Source organism: Drosophila rhopaloa, unplaced genomic scaffold, assembly GCF_018152115.1.
Source record: "Drosophila rhopaloa isolate 14029-0021.01 unplaced genomic scaffold, ASM1815211v1 contig_155, whole genome shotgun sequence".
In the NCBI taxonomy this organism is placed as follows: Eukaryota; Metazoa; Arthropoda; class Insecta; order Diptera; family Drosophilidae; genus Drosophila; species Drosophila rhopaloa.
The window spans coordinates 11,138,491-11,159,483 of record NW_025335034.1 but is presented as its reverse complement, the minus strand read 5'-3'; the positions used below and the strand labels follow the sequence as shown (position 1 = coordinate 11,159,483).

General features: G+C 39.3%; 1 protein-coding gene across 1 annotated transcript in view; it reads right to left on the bottom strand.

Moving 5' to 3' along the window:
- Positions 1-460: 460 nt before the first annotated feature.
- Positions 461-20,993, bottom strand: part of LOC108044686 (homeobox protein Hox-C9a) — a 29,996-nt gene continuing 9,463 nt past the window's right edge. Inside the window, exons 2-4 of the mRNA XM_017123767.1 lie at positions 1,513-1,691; positions 898-980; positions 461-845 (exon numbers count right to left, since the gene is read on the bottom strand). Coding sequence (XP_016979256.1) covers positions 617-845; positions 898-980; positions 1,513-1,691 — 491 coding nt within the window. The 3' untranslated portion in view covers positions 461-616. The remainder of the gene's footprint in view (positions 846-897; positions 981-1,512; positions 1,692-20,993) is intronic.

The window sequence follows — 20,993 nt, the reverse complement described above, 5'->3', positions numbered from 1 at the left end:
AATTCGGATTTCTTTTTATGGGGAAGGTGCAAAATGTATACTACAGCTCGCAGCCAATAGTAAACGGGTTATGCCGGTAGCATAGTATTTTTTTTTATGACAAATAAACTAGGAGTATGGGAATAAGTACACCGAGTGAGTTTAAATGTTATACTTGGGAGTATAAAATTGATAACATCGAAATTTGTATTTTAATACTATCGAAGTTATTTATTTAACACTCATTTTATCGAGAAATTTGATATACTGAATAGTTTTTTATGTGTAGTTTAGAAGTAGATCGAACCACTTCGGTAGTTAGTTTCGACTTACCATCCATATTTTTAAATAGCGAACCCAATATCTTATCAATAATTCTGTAACGCATAAAAACCATCAAAATAATTCTCAACTACTCGTTTACCTTTGAAATAGAAAACTTTTTCAAGATTTAAGTATGTACATTTTGTTGGTGAATGCATACAAAGAAGTGAATATTTATTGTGAAATTTAATACCTAAATTAGGAAAATCCAAAGAAGAAATTTGAAATTTCTTCCTACACTGGGCGGCTTTTTTGTTTTTTGGCAAAATAGATGCCAGTAAAAGCGTTCGTTCTCAGTAATCTACAAATTAAACTAATCACTGTTTTGCCTGTGTGAAGAGGGCAAATACGGTGCCTGAGGCGGGGGTTGCGCATACAGCAACTTGCCATCCGAGTAGCGCATCAGGGTCATTAGCTTCAGCATGCGCAGCTCCTCTTTGTCTTTGTCCTTGTCCTTCTCCCGATCCTTATCCTTATCCTGTCCGATGGTCTGCATGTGATAGTGGTGGTGCGAGCGATTGGGATCTGCTGACTGGTCGGGTCTTTAAAATACTCAAGTCATTAACGTTCTTTAAAAAGCTTTGGTTCGCTGACAATTTCTCGCATTGCACGTCCTTTTTCAGCTCCTCCATGTCTCGCTTAAGTTTGGCCCGTCGATTTTGAAACCAAGTGATGACCTGTTGTATACAAAATTATTAATTGCCTATCAGAGTTACACAAAGAAGTTAATACGTGTAAAAAACAATCGATTGATTTAATCAAATCTGAATAAAATTTTAAGTTCTTCTTAAGTTTTGTCCTTTATGGCAGAAACAACGATGGGAGTAATGACGGTAAGCCTTAAAGTCTAATAATCTCGAAACCGAAAAGATTTTTTTAAAGCAATACAAATAAAGTAATAACAATTTCAGTCTGATATTATCGGTTCAGAGATCATCCCATTTTAAATACATGGGCATTGTTTTGGGTGTATGTAAAATCTGCGTTTTTAAATTTTCACGTTTTTTTTTATTATAACTGTTCTAAATAAACAAAAATATCCCAAAAATAAATTCTCGAGCCTTCGTTAATATATATTTTGTAGTAGTTTTTACACGTACCAATTTCCAATTATCACTTATTGCTGATAAAACGCAAAACTTCAAAAAATATGTAAATAACGAAAAAATATGTTGTTTTGCGAGCAACTTCAGAAAATACTATACTCACCTGTGCATTCGAAAGACCCAAGCCACCGGCAATTTCATCGCGATCAGCTGGCGACAGATATTTTTGGTATAGAAAGCGCTTCTCCAGCTCGAAAATTTGCTGATTGGAAAAGGCGGTGCGCGACTTCCGCTTCTTCTTTGGATTCGAACGAGTAGCAAATATGTTCAATGTGGCGGGATCTGCAATGCAAAAAGATCAACATGAAAATCAATATCAGCAACGGATCGACGCAGAAAGGTGTGTTGGCATCGTAAATTATTCAGCGATAAGTCAAATTTTTATATGATTCACACGGATGATCGTTAAACGGAAAGTTTATCGGACTTTTGGTTCTTTTTAGCCGAGTAGCTGGGTCTGGCATTTCTCCGGAGACCGTCCTGAGGATGCATTAATGATCGGTTTTACTGCCGATCTCTACGCATTCACTAGCACTTTCGATTCAATCAGTAAAATTCTCGTGCCTAAAACAATTTCAAACACACAATTCGATGGAATTCATAATAGACAATCGACAATAACAAATTGGTGGTCATAAAGGCGGATTCTCTTGCTTCTTCGTTTTATACCCTCGAGTTTTATTGGCCACATCGCGATAAATGATTTCCCCTGTGTTGTTTTCTTAAGCGTTTCGATGGTGATTTGAGCTGGATTTTGATAGTCAGTATTTGTTTTTGGCATGTTAAAAGGTAATAAGGTGGCTGATTGATGTTTTTACTTGCCTTTTTGAAAAGAAAATCTTGGCGGAAACTGCTTTCAGTCCAGATGAACTCATGCTGGAATCCGGCCCAACCCCATAAGATTTTGTTTATTTATCGCGAGCAATTAAATTTTTGCTTCGTTGGGAATACTTTTTATTTACACGCCTGCGGAATGATCGCGGTGAATAAGTACTCAACTAAAGCATCAACGGAAATGGCTGTTGATTCGTTTGCTTACAGGGTTGAATGTGAAGAAATAAAGGGAGGAAGCAGGAGACCTCAGGAAGTCCGACGATGAAAATGGCAGCTGCGCATTGAAGCCCTGTCGCAGCGAATTTTTCGGTGTTAAACATGTCGGACAAATTACAATTAAAACACGCAAAAGTGAACAATTGGTAAAATTCAAGGACGTCGGGGTTGCTTCATTTTCTCTTCTTTATTTTGAGTCCTTGTGGTTAAAGTCGAAGTTCTTGTCCAAAGCCATTTTGACACTTTCCTGATGTGTTTATTGCGGGGTTAGATAATCTACCGTTTTGTAAACGCCCTTTACCATCAATTCTCGAGGGTTGAAAGGATCCGTGCTGCAGAAGGCACACACACACACTAACCGGAGAAGGAACATGAAGAGTTAATTAAAGGTAAATTAGAGGTAAAGGCCATTGAAATATGCCTGACACTACTCAAAAAAAAGCTTTTGAAAAAGCTTTTGCTTGATTTGTTGATTAACTTTTAAAAACAAATGTCAAAAAAGCAATGAGCTTTGTTCACCTAAAATAGGATTACTAAATCAGAAGAATTTAATTTCATACATAAATTCTTTGAAATGAAATGTGCAAATGCCTTTAGTTAAACTACTTATTCTGCCCAGCTGCAAGGCTATACAGAAGTTAGCTTCTATTTATGTTGTCACACCTGTAACCTATGGAGAAATGATTTTAGGCCCTATGTAACTATTCGGTAAATATTTATATTAGGTTGAGACAATTATAAGTAACGCCAGATGGCGTCACTTCTTTTTCCTTTGCCGTCTATCTGGAGTTAGAGAGTAACACCCTTTGACGTTCCTTTTTTATACCCTTGCAGAGGGTATTATAATTTTGGTCAGAAGTTTGTAACGCAGAGAAGGAGTCGTTTCCGACCACATAAAGTATCTATATTCTTGATCAGGATCAATAGGGGAGTCGATATAGCCATGTCCGTCTGTCCGTCTGTTTCAATACTGTTTGCGAGCTCAGCTTAAAAGCTAGCGATCTGAAACTTTCACAGTCGTCCTTAAATACGTATACGCAGATAACTCCCATAGGAATAATCTGATATATCTAGCAAGAATTGAATCTTTCCAAATCGTATTTTTTATGCATACCTTGATCAGGGTAAAAGCGCTTGCCGATGAGACGTTTACATCTTATAGCTTCCATAGCAAAAATTGTTAAGGCTGCGAAAATATCCCTTTTTTAATATTTTTATATGACGTTTTTGCAGTATAAAAGCTTTTGACATGAAACTACTACTTTTTCAATTTTAGCAATTTCGGCAAAGTCTGCGAGGGTATTAAAACTTCGGCTTGCCGAAGTTAGCTTCAATCCTCGTTTTTATTTCACTTTATCTACGATTACATTGCATTTCGGAATAAGATTAACATTAACAGTATGAGTATAAACCGAATTTGATTTATTCGCCAGTTCAATATTCTTCATTACCCAACTTGGCCCTACCTTCCTAGCCACGTCTCTTATTAAAAGCAACAGCTAGCCTACTATTAGCCAAATGCGGCCAGGTTAGGGGTTTGCGGTGGTAGGTGTGTTTTTGGACATTTGTTGAGCTTTATTAATTAAAAACTCCACTTCGGTTCCTGGTTAATGGCTTAACCCACATGGAGCGAATGTCAGTTGCGGCACTAACAACCACCCAGATTGAGTTAATGTGCATTGGGTATTCCCAAAAGAATTACGACCTGGGCACCAACAATTCCACTTCGTGCCGTGGGCTACATTCAATGTCATCAGCATAACTAATCATTGTGACAGCCGGCGGAAGGTTGCCGGTGACACCGAAACACCAGGCGACAGTTCGCACAATGAACTCAAGGAGTTGCTCCTGTTGTCTGGGAAGTAAGCGTAAGTTATGCTTTCTGAAAGCGTTGCTAATTGAGACACAAACAAAATGACGCATTGTCCTCGCGCTGGATGGGTGGGTTTGCTTTAGATACTACTAAATGTACACTTGTCGAAATTTTTTTTTCGATTTTTCTTGTACAGTCAGAAGTATTCAAAGTATTGACCCTTTTAGAGACCATCCTAAGCAGTTAAGAATGTGTTTTTTAAGTAATTATCTTCTTACCCCACCCCAAAAAGTGACTTAAATAATTTTGTTGGACAACAACAACATGCGTTTTGGCTCGAACAGATGACCCTGCACAATTGTGTTTTAAAATATGTTATACGAGTACAGTTGAATAATTTGCAAATACCGGAGCAAAAAAAAATGTTGCAAGTGAAGAGAAAACCAGATGCCGGTTGATGATTTTGGACTCACATCTTCCGCGAAATATTTAATTGGGGCGATGATGGCAACTTATCCGGTTCAGCACCCATATTTCTCTGTGTGCACTCACGAGGCGATAAAATACGAGATGGCGTGCACTATCAACGACCAATCTAAGAAACAGGCCTGCCGCACATGGATAATGGTGTGACTGGCAATTAGCTGGACTCTGCTACTGAAGGCACATTAATTAACAGCAATTAATTAAAAGCTACCTGGTTAATGCCGGATCACGGCCTAGTCTTCCGCTCTAAACCAATCGAACTCCATTGGAAAATGAGCCGCTCAAGCAGAAAACAGAGTGCGGCTCAAAGTGCCGGAGCAATTATGTTGATTAAGTCCGAAGGCGAGGAACGATTCAATTAAAGCCAACTCCAAATCAATCAGCCGAGATCAGCCAGCGGCCGAATATGTGGCAGTAATGGTAATCTGCGGGAAGTGCACGCATAAAGAAGAACATCATAATAAAAGACAGTCGAGATCACAATCGAGCTCTCGGTCGGTGCTACCAAGATGCGTATCGCTGTATGGGGCTAATGCTAATGCCCAGGGAATTCTTTGCCACAAGGTGCCTGCTGTTCACACGCTCTTCAAATGTTTCGGATCGCAGCGGACCCTTTGAAAGATGAGAAGAGGTAGGTAGGTAGACAGGCTCGGATTTGCCAGCAGAACCAGGCCAAAAGCATGACTTGTGGAATGTGATTCGGGAGGCCAGCGGAAGACTCAATTAGGAGCTTGGACTTTTCGGGGGATTTACGACCGCAAGGAATTTCACATTCTGAGGGGTCGGGCTAAATACCTGCCAATAGCTTTATAAGACTGCCGCCACCACAGAGTTATGACAAACCGGCAAAGGACAAAGGCGACCTTCGGATGCAAAAGAGTTGAGCTAAAAGCGCTAATTATGGCAAGAAGAGGAGCTCCAGCGGCAGACCACAAATTGCGTTGTCCAGAAGCTCGAAAGCGTAATCAAAAACTAATTTTAATCCTGTTTGGGGAACACTCCCGCATTGCTTCACCCTAAACCCTAACCCGATCGGATCAGAGCTCTTTTCAGCGGTAGGTCCCGGTTAATTTATTCTAAATGGCTTTTTGAAATCTCCGAAACAACACAAGAAATTTACTTATGACGTTGCCGGCGTCACTCGAATAAGAAAATAAGAATACATAACCGCAGATCCCCAGCTTTGGGCTCTGAGATCCCAACGATGATTCAGACCGGATCAAACTCGATGCCGGACCCTGCATATTTTTCTCACTTTGGCGTGTCTGCGTGTTGTTAGCAATGAAATTGATGAGTTCGAGCAGGTTATAAAACCCAATACCTTTTTGGCTACCTTTGTTTGCTGCCTCTTTTATTATTATTATTGCTGTTGCTGGACCTACGAAAAGCCGAAACACAATAACACAAATTAATTTAAGAAGATGAGACAAATTTAGCCGCCGACAAAGTGAGCTGGCCACGGAGATTCCCATTATCATTATGGAGAGCGGGGCGCAGCTCTCCTTAACGAGAAAGTTATAAATTTTGGTATTTTCTTTTCGATATTCAAGCTGGCGACTTTTCGACTGGTGGGGTCTTTCGTACAACCTAGAAGACTCTCATTGTCGGCTTCTTGTTTACACGTTCGTAATGCGTCCAATAAATTGTTTTCTTTGTAGTCATTTATTCCGCCTCTGAGATCTGGGACCTACCAAGATTTTCCAATAATCTAAGTTATTTTTATTGTAAAATATAAGTTTTTAGAATCGATCGGTCAGATTTTATGAATTCAGTTTGAAAGGTATTTAATAGTATAACGAGACATATTTTATATAAACATCAACATGGGCCTAAAAGTATTTTTAAAATTAAGGCATATACATTGATTTAAGTTTGTTAATCACGGTTTTAAAGGATACCTAAATGTTTACCCTTATAATCGGCACTTTGCATAAAATTCACATCATTAGGCTGTTAAAATTCCGCATTATCTTTTGGCAAAATTGACTTTCCATGGCTTATATGCTCCCTCTTCTCTTTAATTGAAATTTTTTACATTAAGGCAAAGCGTCACTGCCCAGCGTAAAGTTTTTATGTTCATGTTGGCCCGCAGCTATTTCGATTGCGATATTACATCTTGTAAACATTAACATGGACAATAAATTCCCAATGCCCTGGCAATTTGCAGAATGCAAGAACATGTCAACGGTACCTCAGGGCAGTAATCAGATATTTTTGAGGGATAATTTCTTCATACCTGAATCGAAGGATCGGGGAGTCGGAAACTTTCCTTTCATTGAGCCCGGGGACTTGTATTTCAAAATAAACATAAACAAGTCAACCAATAAACAGTTTGCGCACGATGTTCATTCACTTTACAAGGCGAAATGGGTGCAAAACAAAAAAGATGAATTCGTTGTGTGTATGAAAAAAACATTTTGTATATAATGTTCAATTTTAATATATCCCATTATGGAGCAAACTTTTTTTTGGTAACGAATGAAATGAATTCAACAAGGTAAGATAAAATCAATTTTTAATTAAGAAAGTTCTAATAATTAATTTGCTCTGGACTTGCCACTTGCACTTGTAATTGGTAATTAACTATATAATAGACTTTAAATTTTGATTGGTTTTAATGGCTGGCAAATCAATTGCAAAACCGACTCAGCGAAACAAAGCGCCGAAGACGTGGTCATCCTTAATTCAATAATGAATACGTAGGGTACAGACAAGAAGAGTCCCAGAGCACCGAGGCACGGCCACACACACCGAGTCACCTCCAAACCATCCAGTCCAGTCGTCCATTCGTCCATTCGTCCAGTTGTCCATCCATCCACCCAACCATCCATCCCGATCCCCATTCTTAGCAACCGCGACATGATTCACGATCGGACCGTTGCGCATGCGCTACGCAAAAGTTTTGGAAAGACCGAGCAGGAGGAGGCAACGCGTCGGCTTCGAGACAAAGTGGCGGCTCCCTTTGATCAACACATATAAAATACTATGGCCACGCCCTCTAAAAGGCAGATTAAACGAGATGGCGCTCGGGCATTGGGCAAACGTATACTTAAACTTAACGTAACGTAAAGAGCAATGAAGTCAGTCAGTGTAAGAGCCGGTCGAGCACGAAGCTGCAGGCTGGGAGTTCTGATCAGCGGGTCAGGGATGGGGACGGAGATAGAGATGGTGATGGAGATGGAGGGAGCCAGTCTCCGGATACCAGGCGGTAGACGTCGTCGATGTCTGCAAGAACCATGTCTCGACGCCTCCCGAGGCCCAGTGGCGGTTTGCAGTGGGTCAAAACTGTACAGACGTATAAATAGCATTGGGAATAATTGCTATTTTTTGTTTGTAGATCATATAAAAGATTGAACTTCAATCACTTCCCTTTTGCTGCATCTTAGTAATATCGTATGGGAAAATAGGTCAACTTTCGACTGGTATCTACCCAATAAACTATGTTACTATATGTTATGCTGGAAGTCTTAACCATACTTTATTTCTCAAACCAAAATAAAAGTTTTTATGGTTTTAAAGTAAAATTCGTAAGTTTATGTAAGGCTTCAAAAGCTACAACTTTTCAAAAAATTTAAATGTTAAATATTCATGCGCCACAGACCTGAAAAAGAGTCGAATTCCCATGGTAGCAACTTTTTGAATTGCGCCAACTCAATTCGTACCACTGTGAGTATCGTTTGGTCGGTGCGAGACAATAAAGATTACATAGCATTGCAATTTGAACGCTGACCAGCCGATGAAGCTGCTGGCTCTGCTCCGCACTGTCGTTCCCCGTTTCACCTCTTTCTCTTTGGGCACTTGGCACTGTCCGCCCTGGTGGACTCTACTACATCATTTTTATGTTTGCATGCCCTTTAAGCTCGCCCGATCCGAGGCATTTAGCGGCTGTTGTTAAGTGAAAATCTGGGCTTGCAATCGCTAACATCAGCTAACAATGGTCATCATCATTAAAATGCGATCAAAGAGCAGGCGGCGGCTCTCGGGATCCTGCGCCTGATTGAGTGACCTTCCCCACCTCCGACTTCTGGTTCATCCTCCTCTACACACGACTTCAATGTGGGCCAGTCCGCGGGATGGGTTTGCCGGCTTAATGTCTTTATAAGTAGCATGTATTCTATGTTAGCAGGGGAGGACTGGAAATATGCGCTGTAATCAAAACCGTTTAAAAAACTACACACTAATTGAGTTAGAAGTTCGTTGGGGGCTTTGAACTGGCCGCCGGATCAAAGGCACCGCCGCTCTATTGGTGGCACAACAAAGAGCGTTGACAACGGCATGTAAAGCCAATAATGCCCCAAGCAGCCACTAGATGAATGGATCCCAGCTGTTGATGATCACCATAACTATCGTGATCGGTGAGCCGCTAAACTTGCCCCACAGACATGGTACGATAGTTTTGACAACTCAGCGAAACCAAAGCGGCGGCGAACAAGAAGAAAATACATCAAAATGCTTGTTAATGACCGTTCACTAACAAAAAACTATAAGTTGGAAATCAATATGGGAGAAGGTTGTTTTAACAAGAAAGGAAGCAAACTTCGGCAAGGCGAAGTTTATATACCCTTGAAGTCATTATTAACAAGAAAGGAAAGCTAACTTCGGGCGGAGCCGAAGTTGATATACCCTTGCAGAATATTTTATAAATTATATTGTCCAAAATTATTCATATGATGTATTCTTAATACTCATAAAATGTCCCAACTTCCTAACTTTAAAAACACCAAAGTTATGTCATTTCCAATCGTTCAGTTATATGGCAGCTATAAGATATAGTCGGCCGATCCTTATGAAATTTGGTAGGTCGGATTGATTAGCCAAAAATAAAACCCATAGAAAATCCCAACTTCCTAACTTTAAAAACACCAAAGTTATGGCTTTTCCGATCAATCAGTTATATGGCGGCTATAGGATATAGTCGTCCGATCCTTATGAAATTTGGTAGGTCGGATTGATTAGCCAAAAATAAAACCCATAGAAAATCCCAACTTCCTAACTTTAAAAACACCAAAGTTATGGCTTTTCCGATCGTTCAGTTATATGGCAGCTATATGATATAGTGGCCCGATCCGGCTCGTTCCGACTTATATACTACCTGCAATAGAAATACTACTTTTGGGAAAGTTTCAAGCAGATAGCTTTAAAACTGAGGGACTAGTTTGCGTAGAAACGGACGGACAGACGGACAGACGGACGGACAGACGGACATGGCTAGATCGACTCTCCTGGTGATGCTGATCAAGAATATATATACTTTATAGGGTCGGAAATGTCTCCTTCACTGCGTTGCAAACTTTTGACTGAAATTATAATACCCTCTGCAAGGGTATAAAAACATTGAAGCTGTTTCGACTTTGCGCTGCATTTTGCCATCGTTTTTGTTATTGTTGTCCGATTTTAATTTAATAAAAACAGTAATTCCATATTATTTAAATATTACCAAATCTTTCCGACTTATATAATACCTGCATTAGAAAGACAACTTTTGGGAAAGTTTCAAGCAGATAGATTTAAAACTGAGGGACTACTTTCCGTAGAAACGGACGGACGGACGGACGAACAGGCAGACAGACGGAGATGGCTAGATCGACTCTTCTGGTGATGCTGATCAAGAATATATATATATTTATAGGGTCGGAAATATCTCCTTCACTGCGTTGCAAACTTTTGACTGAAATTATAATACCCTCTGCAAGGGTATAAAAAGAAAATAAAAATACTGTCAACATTAAGTTACCAGTGGAGTAGGCAGGGTGGAAGGAGGAATTTGTTTTTTGGAAGTAAAGCCCAACCAATTGGATAAAACAATTTATTTAAAATGTGCTACTCAACCACTGAATTGGACAACATTTAAAGGATAATATTTGCCTATCGATATAAATATTGGTTATAAATTTGATGTTGCTAACATTTTATTTATTTATATTTTTAAGATTTCTGTCAAAAGTTTGTAATTCAGTAACGGTATAATTTGTGAATTTGTTTGTAAAGTGAAAATTCTTTATTTATTTCATCCCCTTCAAGTAATAAAAAAAATTATGCCAACGTTTTTTCAAATCCTCGAATCAGGCCAAATAGTCCCTTTCCGGTATAGCCGTGAGCGCCCTCGTCGTTTCCGCTTTTATCTCTTCAATCGACTCGAAACCCGTTCCCCAGAGTGGTCTCTTGAGTTTTGGGAATAGCCAGAAATCACGCGGAGCCAAATCAGGAGAATACGGTGGATGCGGAACGATATGCGTCGAATTCTTGGCGATTTGGTCGCGAAGAACGAGAGCAGAAATTGAGCGTTTTCGGTACCAAATGAGATTTGACTTTTCCGTAGGCCCAAATGGTCTTTCAAAATGGTTTTCACAGATCCTTCTGATATTCCGATCATATCAGTGAGGTCTCTAACAGTCAACCGACGATTTTTGAGCATCAATTCCTTCACTTCATTGACGTGTTGGTCATCTGTTGAGGTCGATGTTCGTCCGGAGCGCTCCAAGTCATCAAACCGTTCCCGACCCTCTTTGAAGTCTTTGTACCACTTATAAACATTTTTCTGGGACATGGTAGAATCACCAAAGACCTTCCGCAACATCCTCATCCGCAGACGAAATTTCATTCTGCAAACAAAATTTGATGTCACTTCTCTGCTCAATTAAATCAGACATTGTAAAAATCGAGAAATGCACTCTTGATCGTTTGGTAAACACAAGCGTAAATATAATACTGATACTGACATTGACATGAAAATACAGCCAGATGTCATCAACAGTCCTGCCAACTCAAGAAAAAAAGAACTAGTCCGGCATCTTAAGCCCGCGAATTTTAAATTGAAAATTTACCTTACTTGCCCACAGTAGTAACTTTCCCAAAAGTCTTCTTTTTAGTATATATGTAAGTCGGAACGGGCTAGATATGACTTTATTGTTTTTAACTATATTTGCAAAAGTCAATATATAACCGATTTATAGAATATCAAATTTTAGTCATAGCTGTGGGGGTTACCAACTTTGTCTGAATAGCATTTAAATTATTTTCAGTGCACTGCCTGACTATGGGTTTAATGCTCAAGATCGTTGATATTATGACAAGCTGTCATAAATTACAAATTAATGTAAGAAAGAGTTAGAATCCTGAATCAAAATCGCCGAATGACTTCCTCAAATTGGGAACCACTTCGATCAGGACCAGGGACAATATAACTCGCTGCAGGTATCTGAGTCTTTTGTGGTCAGGGTCGTGCGATCGATCGCTGGCTGGATCGGATCGGATCGTGTAGATCTCGATCTGGGGCTTGATCCCGATGCCCGTCGATTGTCCGCAGGTTTGGGCGGGGGTTTCTTCAGGTGCCGGCATTGCCACCGCATTGACTTGCCTACCTTACACCTCGCAGAAGCAAGATCAAAGACGGCCGTGCCGACTTAATAACATAAATTAATCTACTCATTGTTGAGCCCGGAGGGAAGGGAGAGCGCGTCGAGTTAGAAAGGGACAGGGACTGGTGCACATGCGTGCCAAAAATGATACAGTAACAGACTCTGTTAACGCACAATGCCAAAACGGCACTTAATTTGTATTTATCCCCGTATTTGGCTCCTATTTCAAATTCATTCGTTTCATTCTTGTTTTCTGGCGAGCAATCATTTTGTTGTTCCTAAGCGGAGATCAATGCAGCATGTCGTCTGATGGACAAATCGATACATTTAGTTGGAAAGTTGCTCAAAGTGTTTTACCAAAGAAGTAGTTTTTAATTATACGCTTTCTTGTACGAAAACGGGTATTAGTGACGTTTGGTTTCCGAATCTAAAGGTACAATCTAAAGGTTAGTCTTAATTCTACGTTTTTAACAAGAACTTTACACTGAAAGTAAAGCTTCTGATTCAGAATCATTTCGTGGAATATTTGAAAGTAATAGCTTTAGATTTCTTAAGCGTTAGCATATTCTCTTTTAGCAAGTATGGCCTTAACTTAATTTTAGTTAAAAATGTTGTTTGACTTTAACGTGATTTTTTTTTACGCTTTCGTTTCTGTTATTTCTGAGGGCGATATTGTGGAGGGTTTTGATCGAACAGCGATGGCGACCAAATGCAGCCAACGAGCATTAAGTATTTGAAATAACTTGCCGGGCATGAGGGGAAAATGAAGCGAGCGCTGCAAATTAGCTAATCAACGCTTATTAGTAGTAAGGTATTGGAATTTATGATAAATTTCCGTTAATGTCCAGACGGCCAGCCAGCAGATTGCGGCACGAGCAGAACTCGCAACTCAGGAACAAGTTAATTTCCCGAGGACGCGAAGGTATATGAAAACCCCTTGCTCTTCGATTCCGCCAGGCCAAAACCCCCAGAGATAAAGCAGGCATCTTTATAACGCTGGGATCGCACAGCAGGAAGACAAGCAAGTGCATCTCTCATCGCAGTGTGCGCCTGTGCGCTAATAATACATAATTTTCTTGTAAAACAACAAACCGCTGCGCATAGTTATCGTTATCATTATGGTAGATTTTTATGTGCGTGTGCATGTTGACTGCCCGTTTTCGAAAAAGGCGTTGGCCCGCTTGCAGTTGGCAGTTGGCAGCTTGTAGTCGCGAGCTTGGAGCGACAACGACAATATCACCTAATTTATGTTTATCGATATAGCCGGCCAGATAAGAGGCTTTAAGCAGGAGCAGTAGGCCGCGCTCGTAGGTTTTGTTTTTAGTGAGCGCCATAAAATGTAAGCCCAGGGCCCCTTGCCGTTGGAAAAATATTTATCGGCTACCAGCTGAGAGGCACCAAAAGCGATTTGAGTTTAAATAGAGTTGGCACCTTCGGATACGGTTGGTGGCAGTAGTAATCGCATCCATTGGAATATGCTATGATATGTCGATAATATAGTTAGGGGAACATATTAAAAAGTATAACCAAAAGTTTTTGAGCCTTATATAGCACCCGAATAATGCCTATCCCTTACATAACAGCTCTTCAAAACATTTCTTAAAGTATTATTTTTGTTATTATTTACGTTTATCATCTTTTCTTAACAATAATATAAATAAATAACAAAGTATGAAAATCGAGCACATAAAATTTAAATAAACAACTGGTTTTATTTGATTAACTTTGTTTACTATGTGATGATGTTCTTAAAACATTTACTAAATCAAAATGTATATTGTTTTAATTGTCAAGTAAAGCTAACAAAGTGTTTCTTTCAAATATTTGTAATTATTTATTAAAAAAGTTATTTGTTGATTGATTCTCAATTAAAGCTTTATATTTCAGATTTCAGCATATGTACAAATTTTTTTTCTACACTAGCTCTAGCATTTTGTTTCCCAATCTGTCTATAAATATCGGTTTTTGTTTATAAATGATATATTTTTGAATCAATCCATCTTGTGTTTATATTTGTCAACTTGAGTTCAGCGAAAAAAAGACATTCTACACAAGTGAGAAATATAATGATTACCTAGCCAGCTTAAAACTGGTCTCTAGAACGAGCTCTATTTCACGGTTCTAACTATTAGCCATAACAAGAGACCATTTGCATGGCGCTTTTGATGTGCGTTTGCGCTACGAGGTCCGTTAAAAATGTTTTGCATGTTGCAGCAAAAAAAAACTAGTTACGGTTTTGTGTATAATTACGGCGACAGCATGTTGGCATGACAAATAAACTGCGAGCGAGACCATAAATTAAAGTATCAGAATGCGTGCGGTGTGGTTGGGGAAAAAGGCGGGGGTAGAGGCACACGCAAGGCGTCAAGAACGGGATTGGGATTGGGAATGGGAATTGGCAGGATGAGGTTGGCGGAGAAAAAGGCGGAGGCTTAACGGCAATGGCCACCTGACGACAAGTCTGAGCCAATTGTTAAGCCGTTGATATATGCGTTCTTGCAAGTTCGGGCTGCGGCGGGCATGGCACACATTTTAACTTTACAAGACTTGATATAAGACAAGTTAAATAAATTATTAATAAATATTGTGCAAGTACGGTTTTAACAAACATTATTGGTATTACAGTAAATTAAACAAGAGAGAACGCTATAGTCGGGTGCCCCGACTATCAGATACCCGTTACTCAGGTAAAGGGAGTGCGAGGGAGATGGAGATAGAAACTTTGATCACGCATAACTTTTTAACGAATGGTCCGATTTGAAAAATTTCTTCTACATTTCGATAGGTATTGATAAACACAATAAAACTGCATTTTTACTTTTCCGAAATATTTAAATTTTTAAAATCGTATATAAGCGATTGTGGGCGTTAAAGGGGGCGTGGTACCAGTTTGAAACAAACTTGCGCTGCGTAGGAACTCCTAAAATCTACATGCAAAATGCCAATCTTCTAGCTTTTATAGTTTCCAAGATCTCAGCGTTCATACGGACGGACAGACAGACGGACAGACAGACGGACAGACGGACAGACGGACAGACGGACATGGCTATATCGACTCGGCTAGTGACCCTGATCAAGAATATATATACTTTATAGGGTCGGAAACGCTTCCTTCTAGCTGTTACATACTTTTGCACGAATACAATATACCCTTTTACTCTACGAGTAACGGGTATAAAAATTAGGATCGGGACCGACTATTCAGGGTATTTAGATTTTTAATTATCCTGTAAATGAACACATAAATGGTCATTTTGGTTGTGCTTAAATTTCTGGGAAACTTACCATAAAGAAAAAGACTGTGAAAGTAAAAAAGTAATAAAAATACAAGTTTTTTCTCTCTTAAGATTCTTCAATTAAATACCATGGGAAAAATACTACAATAAATAAAAAACACAATTCCATGTGTTCAGTCTAATTACATTTTTTCGCCCAAAGACTCAGTAATAAGTGTGACTCAAAAAAAAAAACCATTATAAAAAATTCAAATGAAAGAATATAGATGATATCCCCTTTATGGCCCACGCGTTAACCGAACTACAAACAATGCTCAGATTTATTTAATTACAGGTAACGCACAAACAGGCACACATAAGCACAGTTATAAAAAAACTGTATGCAAAAAAAGCGACGATGCCAAATGCGAATTTATTTAATTAAATCTACGCCCCGTTGGCAGCCACCTTGGCTCTCGATCGCCCAAAGGCACATAAATTCAGCATTTTATGCATGGTTCAGCAGCAGCGGCAGCCGCAGGCGCAGTGTTGCAGTCGCTTTAGAGGCCATTACGCATACGGCGTGTATTGCGGTCGTGCTATACAGAAGAAAACGCGGCTAGAAATTATGCCCAATGATAATTTCGTTAACGTTTTTCAAGTGTGCTTATTACCGAGGGGGATATACAGCTGTCACTGCCATTTAAATTGACTTAAAATGCAGTCAGCTCAGTATATGTGTGGGATGTTATCAGCTTTGAGGGGTCTTTCTTAGCGAATGGGCATACTTTTAACTAGCGATGGAAAAAAGATATTTTGTAAAATACGTAATCACAAAATAATTATTATATTTTAGTTTTACACTGCTTTTAAAAATATTATGTACATTACTGAGTTCAAAAAATATCACTAAAATATATATTACATATATTATATTTAGCTTAAACAAAAAGGGAAGCAAACTTCGGCAAGCCGAAGTTTATATACCCTTGCAGTTATTACAGTTATTCACAGCGATGCAAACTTTTTACTGAAATTATATAAACCCAATAATATCGATTATTGATGTTTTTTAAATTACAGAACTTTGAAAGTACAGCTTCTTTGTAAAGGTAAAAGTTGGTAATACAAATATAGTACTTGCGTATTTTTGTGCATTGTCTTTTTTAAGGTCAGTTCTGCTCATAAATGAATACTTTACTTTTTAAAAGATCTTCATTCGAAAACCAAAGCACGATAAGTTAATATTCTGTTTCGGAATCGTTTATTTTCTCAAAATCGTGCTAGAGTTTACCTGGCTAACAACTTTTGGAGTTCAAATTTGTCAACCGGCAAAACAAATATTCGATTGGCTAATTTAACATTTGACTTCATGTGAACCTTCTCCGGCTGATTATATTAAAACTTTTACTTCGTTAATCAAATTTTTATACCCTTGCAGAGGGTATTATAATTTCAATCAAAAGTTTGCAACGCAGTGAAGGAGACATTTCCGACCCTATAAAGTATATATATTCTTGATCAGCATCACCAGGAGAGTCGATCTAGCCATGTCCGTCTGTCCGTCCGTCCGTCCGTTTCTACGCAAACTAGTCCCTCAGTTTTAAAGCTATCTGTTTGAAACTTTCCTAAAAGTTGTCTTTCTATTGCAGGTAGTATATAAGTCGGAACGAGCCGGATCGGGCCACTATATCATATAGCTGCCATATAACTGAACGATCGAAAATGCCATAACTTTGGTGTTTGTAAAGTTAGGAAGTTGGGTTTATCTATGGGTTTTATTTTTGGCCAATCAATCCGACCTGCCAAATTTCATAAGGATCGGCCGACTATATCCTATAGCTGCCATATAACTGAACGATTGGAAATGACATAACGTTGGTGTTTTTAAAGTTAGGAAGTTGGGATTTTTTATGACTATTAAGAATACATCATATTCATATGAATAATTTTGGAGAATATAATTTACAGAGTATTCTGCAAGGGTATATCAACTTCGGCTCCGCCCGGAGTTAGCTTTCCTTTCTTGTTTAACATGAAATAATAATTTTAATATTTTGTATACCTTAAAACAAGAGAGAACGCTATAGTCGGGTGCCCCGACTATCAGATACCCGTTACACAGGTAAAGGGAGTGCGAGGGAGATGGAGATAGAAACTTTGATCACGCATAACTTTTTAACGAATGGTCCGATTTGAAAAATTTCTTCAACATTTCGATAGGTATTGATAAACACAATAAAACTGCATTTTTACTTTTCCGAAATATTTAAATTTTTAAAATCGTATATAAGCGATTGTGGGCGTTAAAGGGGGCGTGGCACCTTTTTGAAACAAACTTGCGCTGCGTAGGAACTCCTAAAATCTACATGCAAAATGCCAATCTTCTAGCTTTTATAGTTTCCGAGATCTCAGCGTTCATACGGACAGACAGACAGACAGACGGACAGACAGACGGACAGACGGACAGACGGACAGACGGACATGGCTAGATCGACTCGGCTAGTGATCCTGAACAAGAATATATATACTTTATAGGGTCGGAAACGCTTCCTTCTAGCTGTTACATACTTTTGCACGAATACAATATACCCTTTTACTCTACGAGTAACGGGTATAAAAAACCTTTCGCTAGTTTTATTAAAGTCTTCACTTCAAAATATATAATAAGTTGTATTATTTCCTTGTGAAAGTGTAGGGTATTTCGAAATGCTTCCTGCTTTCGCATTTTCAGATGGCGCACGAGATCCACGCCTTGTTTCTGAAGGAGAATTTCAGAAAAATGTGTCTCTTTTCGATACACTCATATGTATTTCTGGGTGCTTTTTTGTCTGCCAAAACTTGTTACGTAGGGCCGTTATTTTTGGGCACATTAAAAGACTCTGCCAACTACGAATTGGGTTACAAATTGATTTCCTGTTGCTGCTCTGGTTAGTGACATCGACATTTGGAAGGAGCGTCCTAAGGTTATATTTAAAGTTTTAGCGGGAGAAGTGGTAATGCTAAAGAAGAGGCAATCGAATTGTTAGTTCCTTTGTTATCCAGCTGCTGCTTTGAGCCTCCTGCATCCGCAGTCTTAAGTGGCCTGGCCTTTGTCAGCGCTCTTACCAACAGCAACATCTACTACCACTGACCGACCCAACAAAAGCACATAGTTAAGCATAATTTAATAGATACGCGGCTTGGACTTTGCAATCTCTTTATGGTTGACACTATTGTCTGGGCCAAGTTTGTACGAGTATGTTGGGCCGTCATAAGGTGATGAATGCATTATTATTATTGTTATTGTAGCTGCTGTTGTATAGTGCTGCTGGCTGGGTCTTTGTTAAAAAGCGTTAATTGAGTGTTGCGAATGTGCAACGGCAATTGAAATTGTTTATGACTTGCAGTTGTTGCTGCAGCCGCCGGAGCTCATGTTCAATAATGTAATGCAACTGGAATCGCTAATAGAGGGCTTTGTACACACTACACTCTTGGCACATCGCCTAATCAGCGGCAATATCTGACTAATATCCTGGGTACCAAAGGATACCGGCTGCTGCTCTTTCCTACTTGACAAAACACCCGGCGTTCCATTTGTGAGCGGTAATTACGCTTCATAAAGACGCAATTTTCATTGCGGGAATGGGGAATTCGAGCTACTTGAACTCTATTGGCTGGGGGGCACTTGACGGCGACGACGAAGATCGAACATAGAAAATTTCGTTTCTTTCTTACATTTAGTGGTTTTTAATTGCCGTAATTAGCGGGAATGGGAGATGGAAAGAGATTCAAGTGTATTTTAAAGTGACGTCTGTTGGGTGGATTTTTCTCCATGATGGCCGACAGAGACGGAAGCAATTGATTTCAAGTCTGGGCCTTAAAGATACCCCATAAATTAACACCAAACCGATTAATGAAAAGTGGCGATCCATATCGGGCGCACATGTTTTGTGTCTGACGACCCAGTAGGGATATTGGCACATTCATATCAATTAACTGGCTCGACTTTGATAGAGGCAGTTCTGGGATTGTGGGCCTCGAACTCGAACTGGAACTAAAGTGGCACTGATCTTCGCCAGGCATGTTAATGAGTTCGTTTTGTCGGATTGCCAGTTGATTATTTGGTAGACGCCGTGTCATAAAACTTTACGGACAATTGAATGTTAACTTTTTTTTTTTAATTTGTAAGGGTGTTAGTCTGAGGCGATCTGTCGGCTTTACATTTCATAACATAGATAGTATTTGGTACATAAACAGTTTTCCACATCCTTGCTTAGTTAACACTGTTGTTAAGGGCAACCCCCATTCGCTAAGTCCTGCTCACTCTCTTCACATTTAAATGCATTTGAAGTTGATTGGCTAGCTAGTTGGCAGGCAGTCAATTAATTAATCGAAAAACTGCCGAAATTCCTAAGCTGTCAGCCGGTAGACATGTTTGTGAAATGATAAACTCCCAAGCCCAGAAAACCGTCGGCCGATCCCCTGACTTTTTGCCACTTGAGCAACCCTTGCGCTCCTCCTTATTCTCTTACTTTTTGTTGACTGTCTCTTTTACATTTGTTAGTTGCCCATTGGCCCCTGGCATTTATGTTTAACACTTTAATTGTGATTACAAGCTGCAATCAAACAGCAAAGAAAAAACTAAAGGTTGGTTCGGGCCTTCCACTGAGTGACTAACTGACTGGCACTCGAGCCAACGGCGGTGGTTCCCCTCTCTTAACGCGGCTTATGCATGTTTAACCAGCCACTGCAACACCTTTTGGCAACAACAACGCGTCATGTCGCTGGCTTTATTAAATTACTTGTCAAAAGTGCATACACGAGCTGGAGTTAATGTTAAAGCCTGGGAGAAGAGCGTTGCAATGTCGGCGGACATGAAACAGCCCCGACCAATAAACATACACGGCAAAAATGAATCCAGCCGTTGATAGTCTTGTAGACAATATTAAATAAGAATGTATGAAATATTAACCATTTAAATAGTCAATAAAAAATCCTAAGATCGGTTTAAGATCCAATTTTCTATTTAAATATATAATATTTGATCTCAAGGTCACGTTTTTCAGTGTACTTATCTCCATACAAACAAAACCTGGAGTACACCGCCTTTCGTTGGCATAACGAGATGTGTCATAACAATTCTTCACTGCAAAAAGAAATCCAAATAAAACGAAAGCGATTCGCTGAAAAAAAATCAATTAAGGTACATATTTTGGTTTTCCTTTCGATTTACAGCTGTACAAGGGGATTAATTAATCTTGTCAACGATTGCAAGTCATTTGCCACAAAAACAGCGGCAAGCATCTCAGATAGTCAAATTAATTTTCTTCACACTTTAATAAACGATTACACAAATACCCACCAGCACATGGGGTTGGTGTTTGATGAAGGTGTTAAATGCTTTGTTGACATTGCCCACAGCAGCAACACCATATAGCTCTCTATATAAGTTTTTGAGGAAGCGATTCGGGGGAAGAAAACATTTTTCACAGCTTCCTTCGATTTTAGCGTGAAGTTTGTCGTTCTCCGCTGGCTTTATTGTGGTGATTGTTGGTGGTGGGTTTCAGTCGCATTGCGTGTAAATAGCACCATCAACATCAACACAATAACAACAGCTTGTTTTTCCAAATCACTGAATTATATTTTTGGTCCAAAATTTGTTATGCCCTTCGTCTGGTAT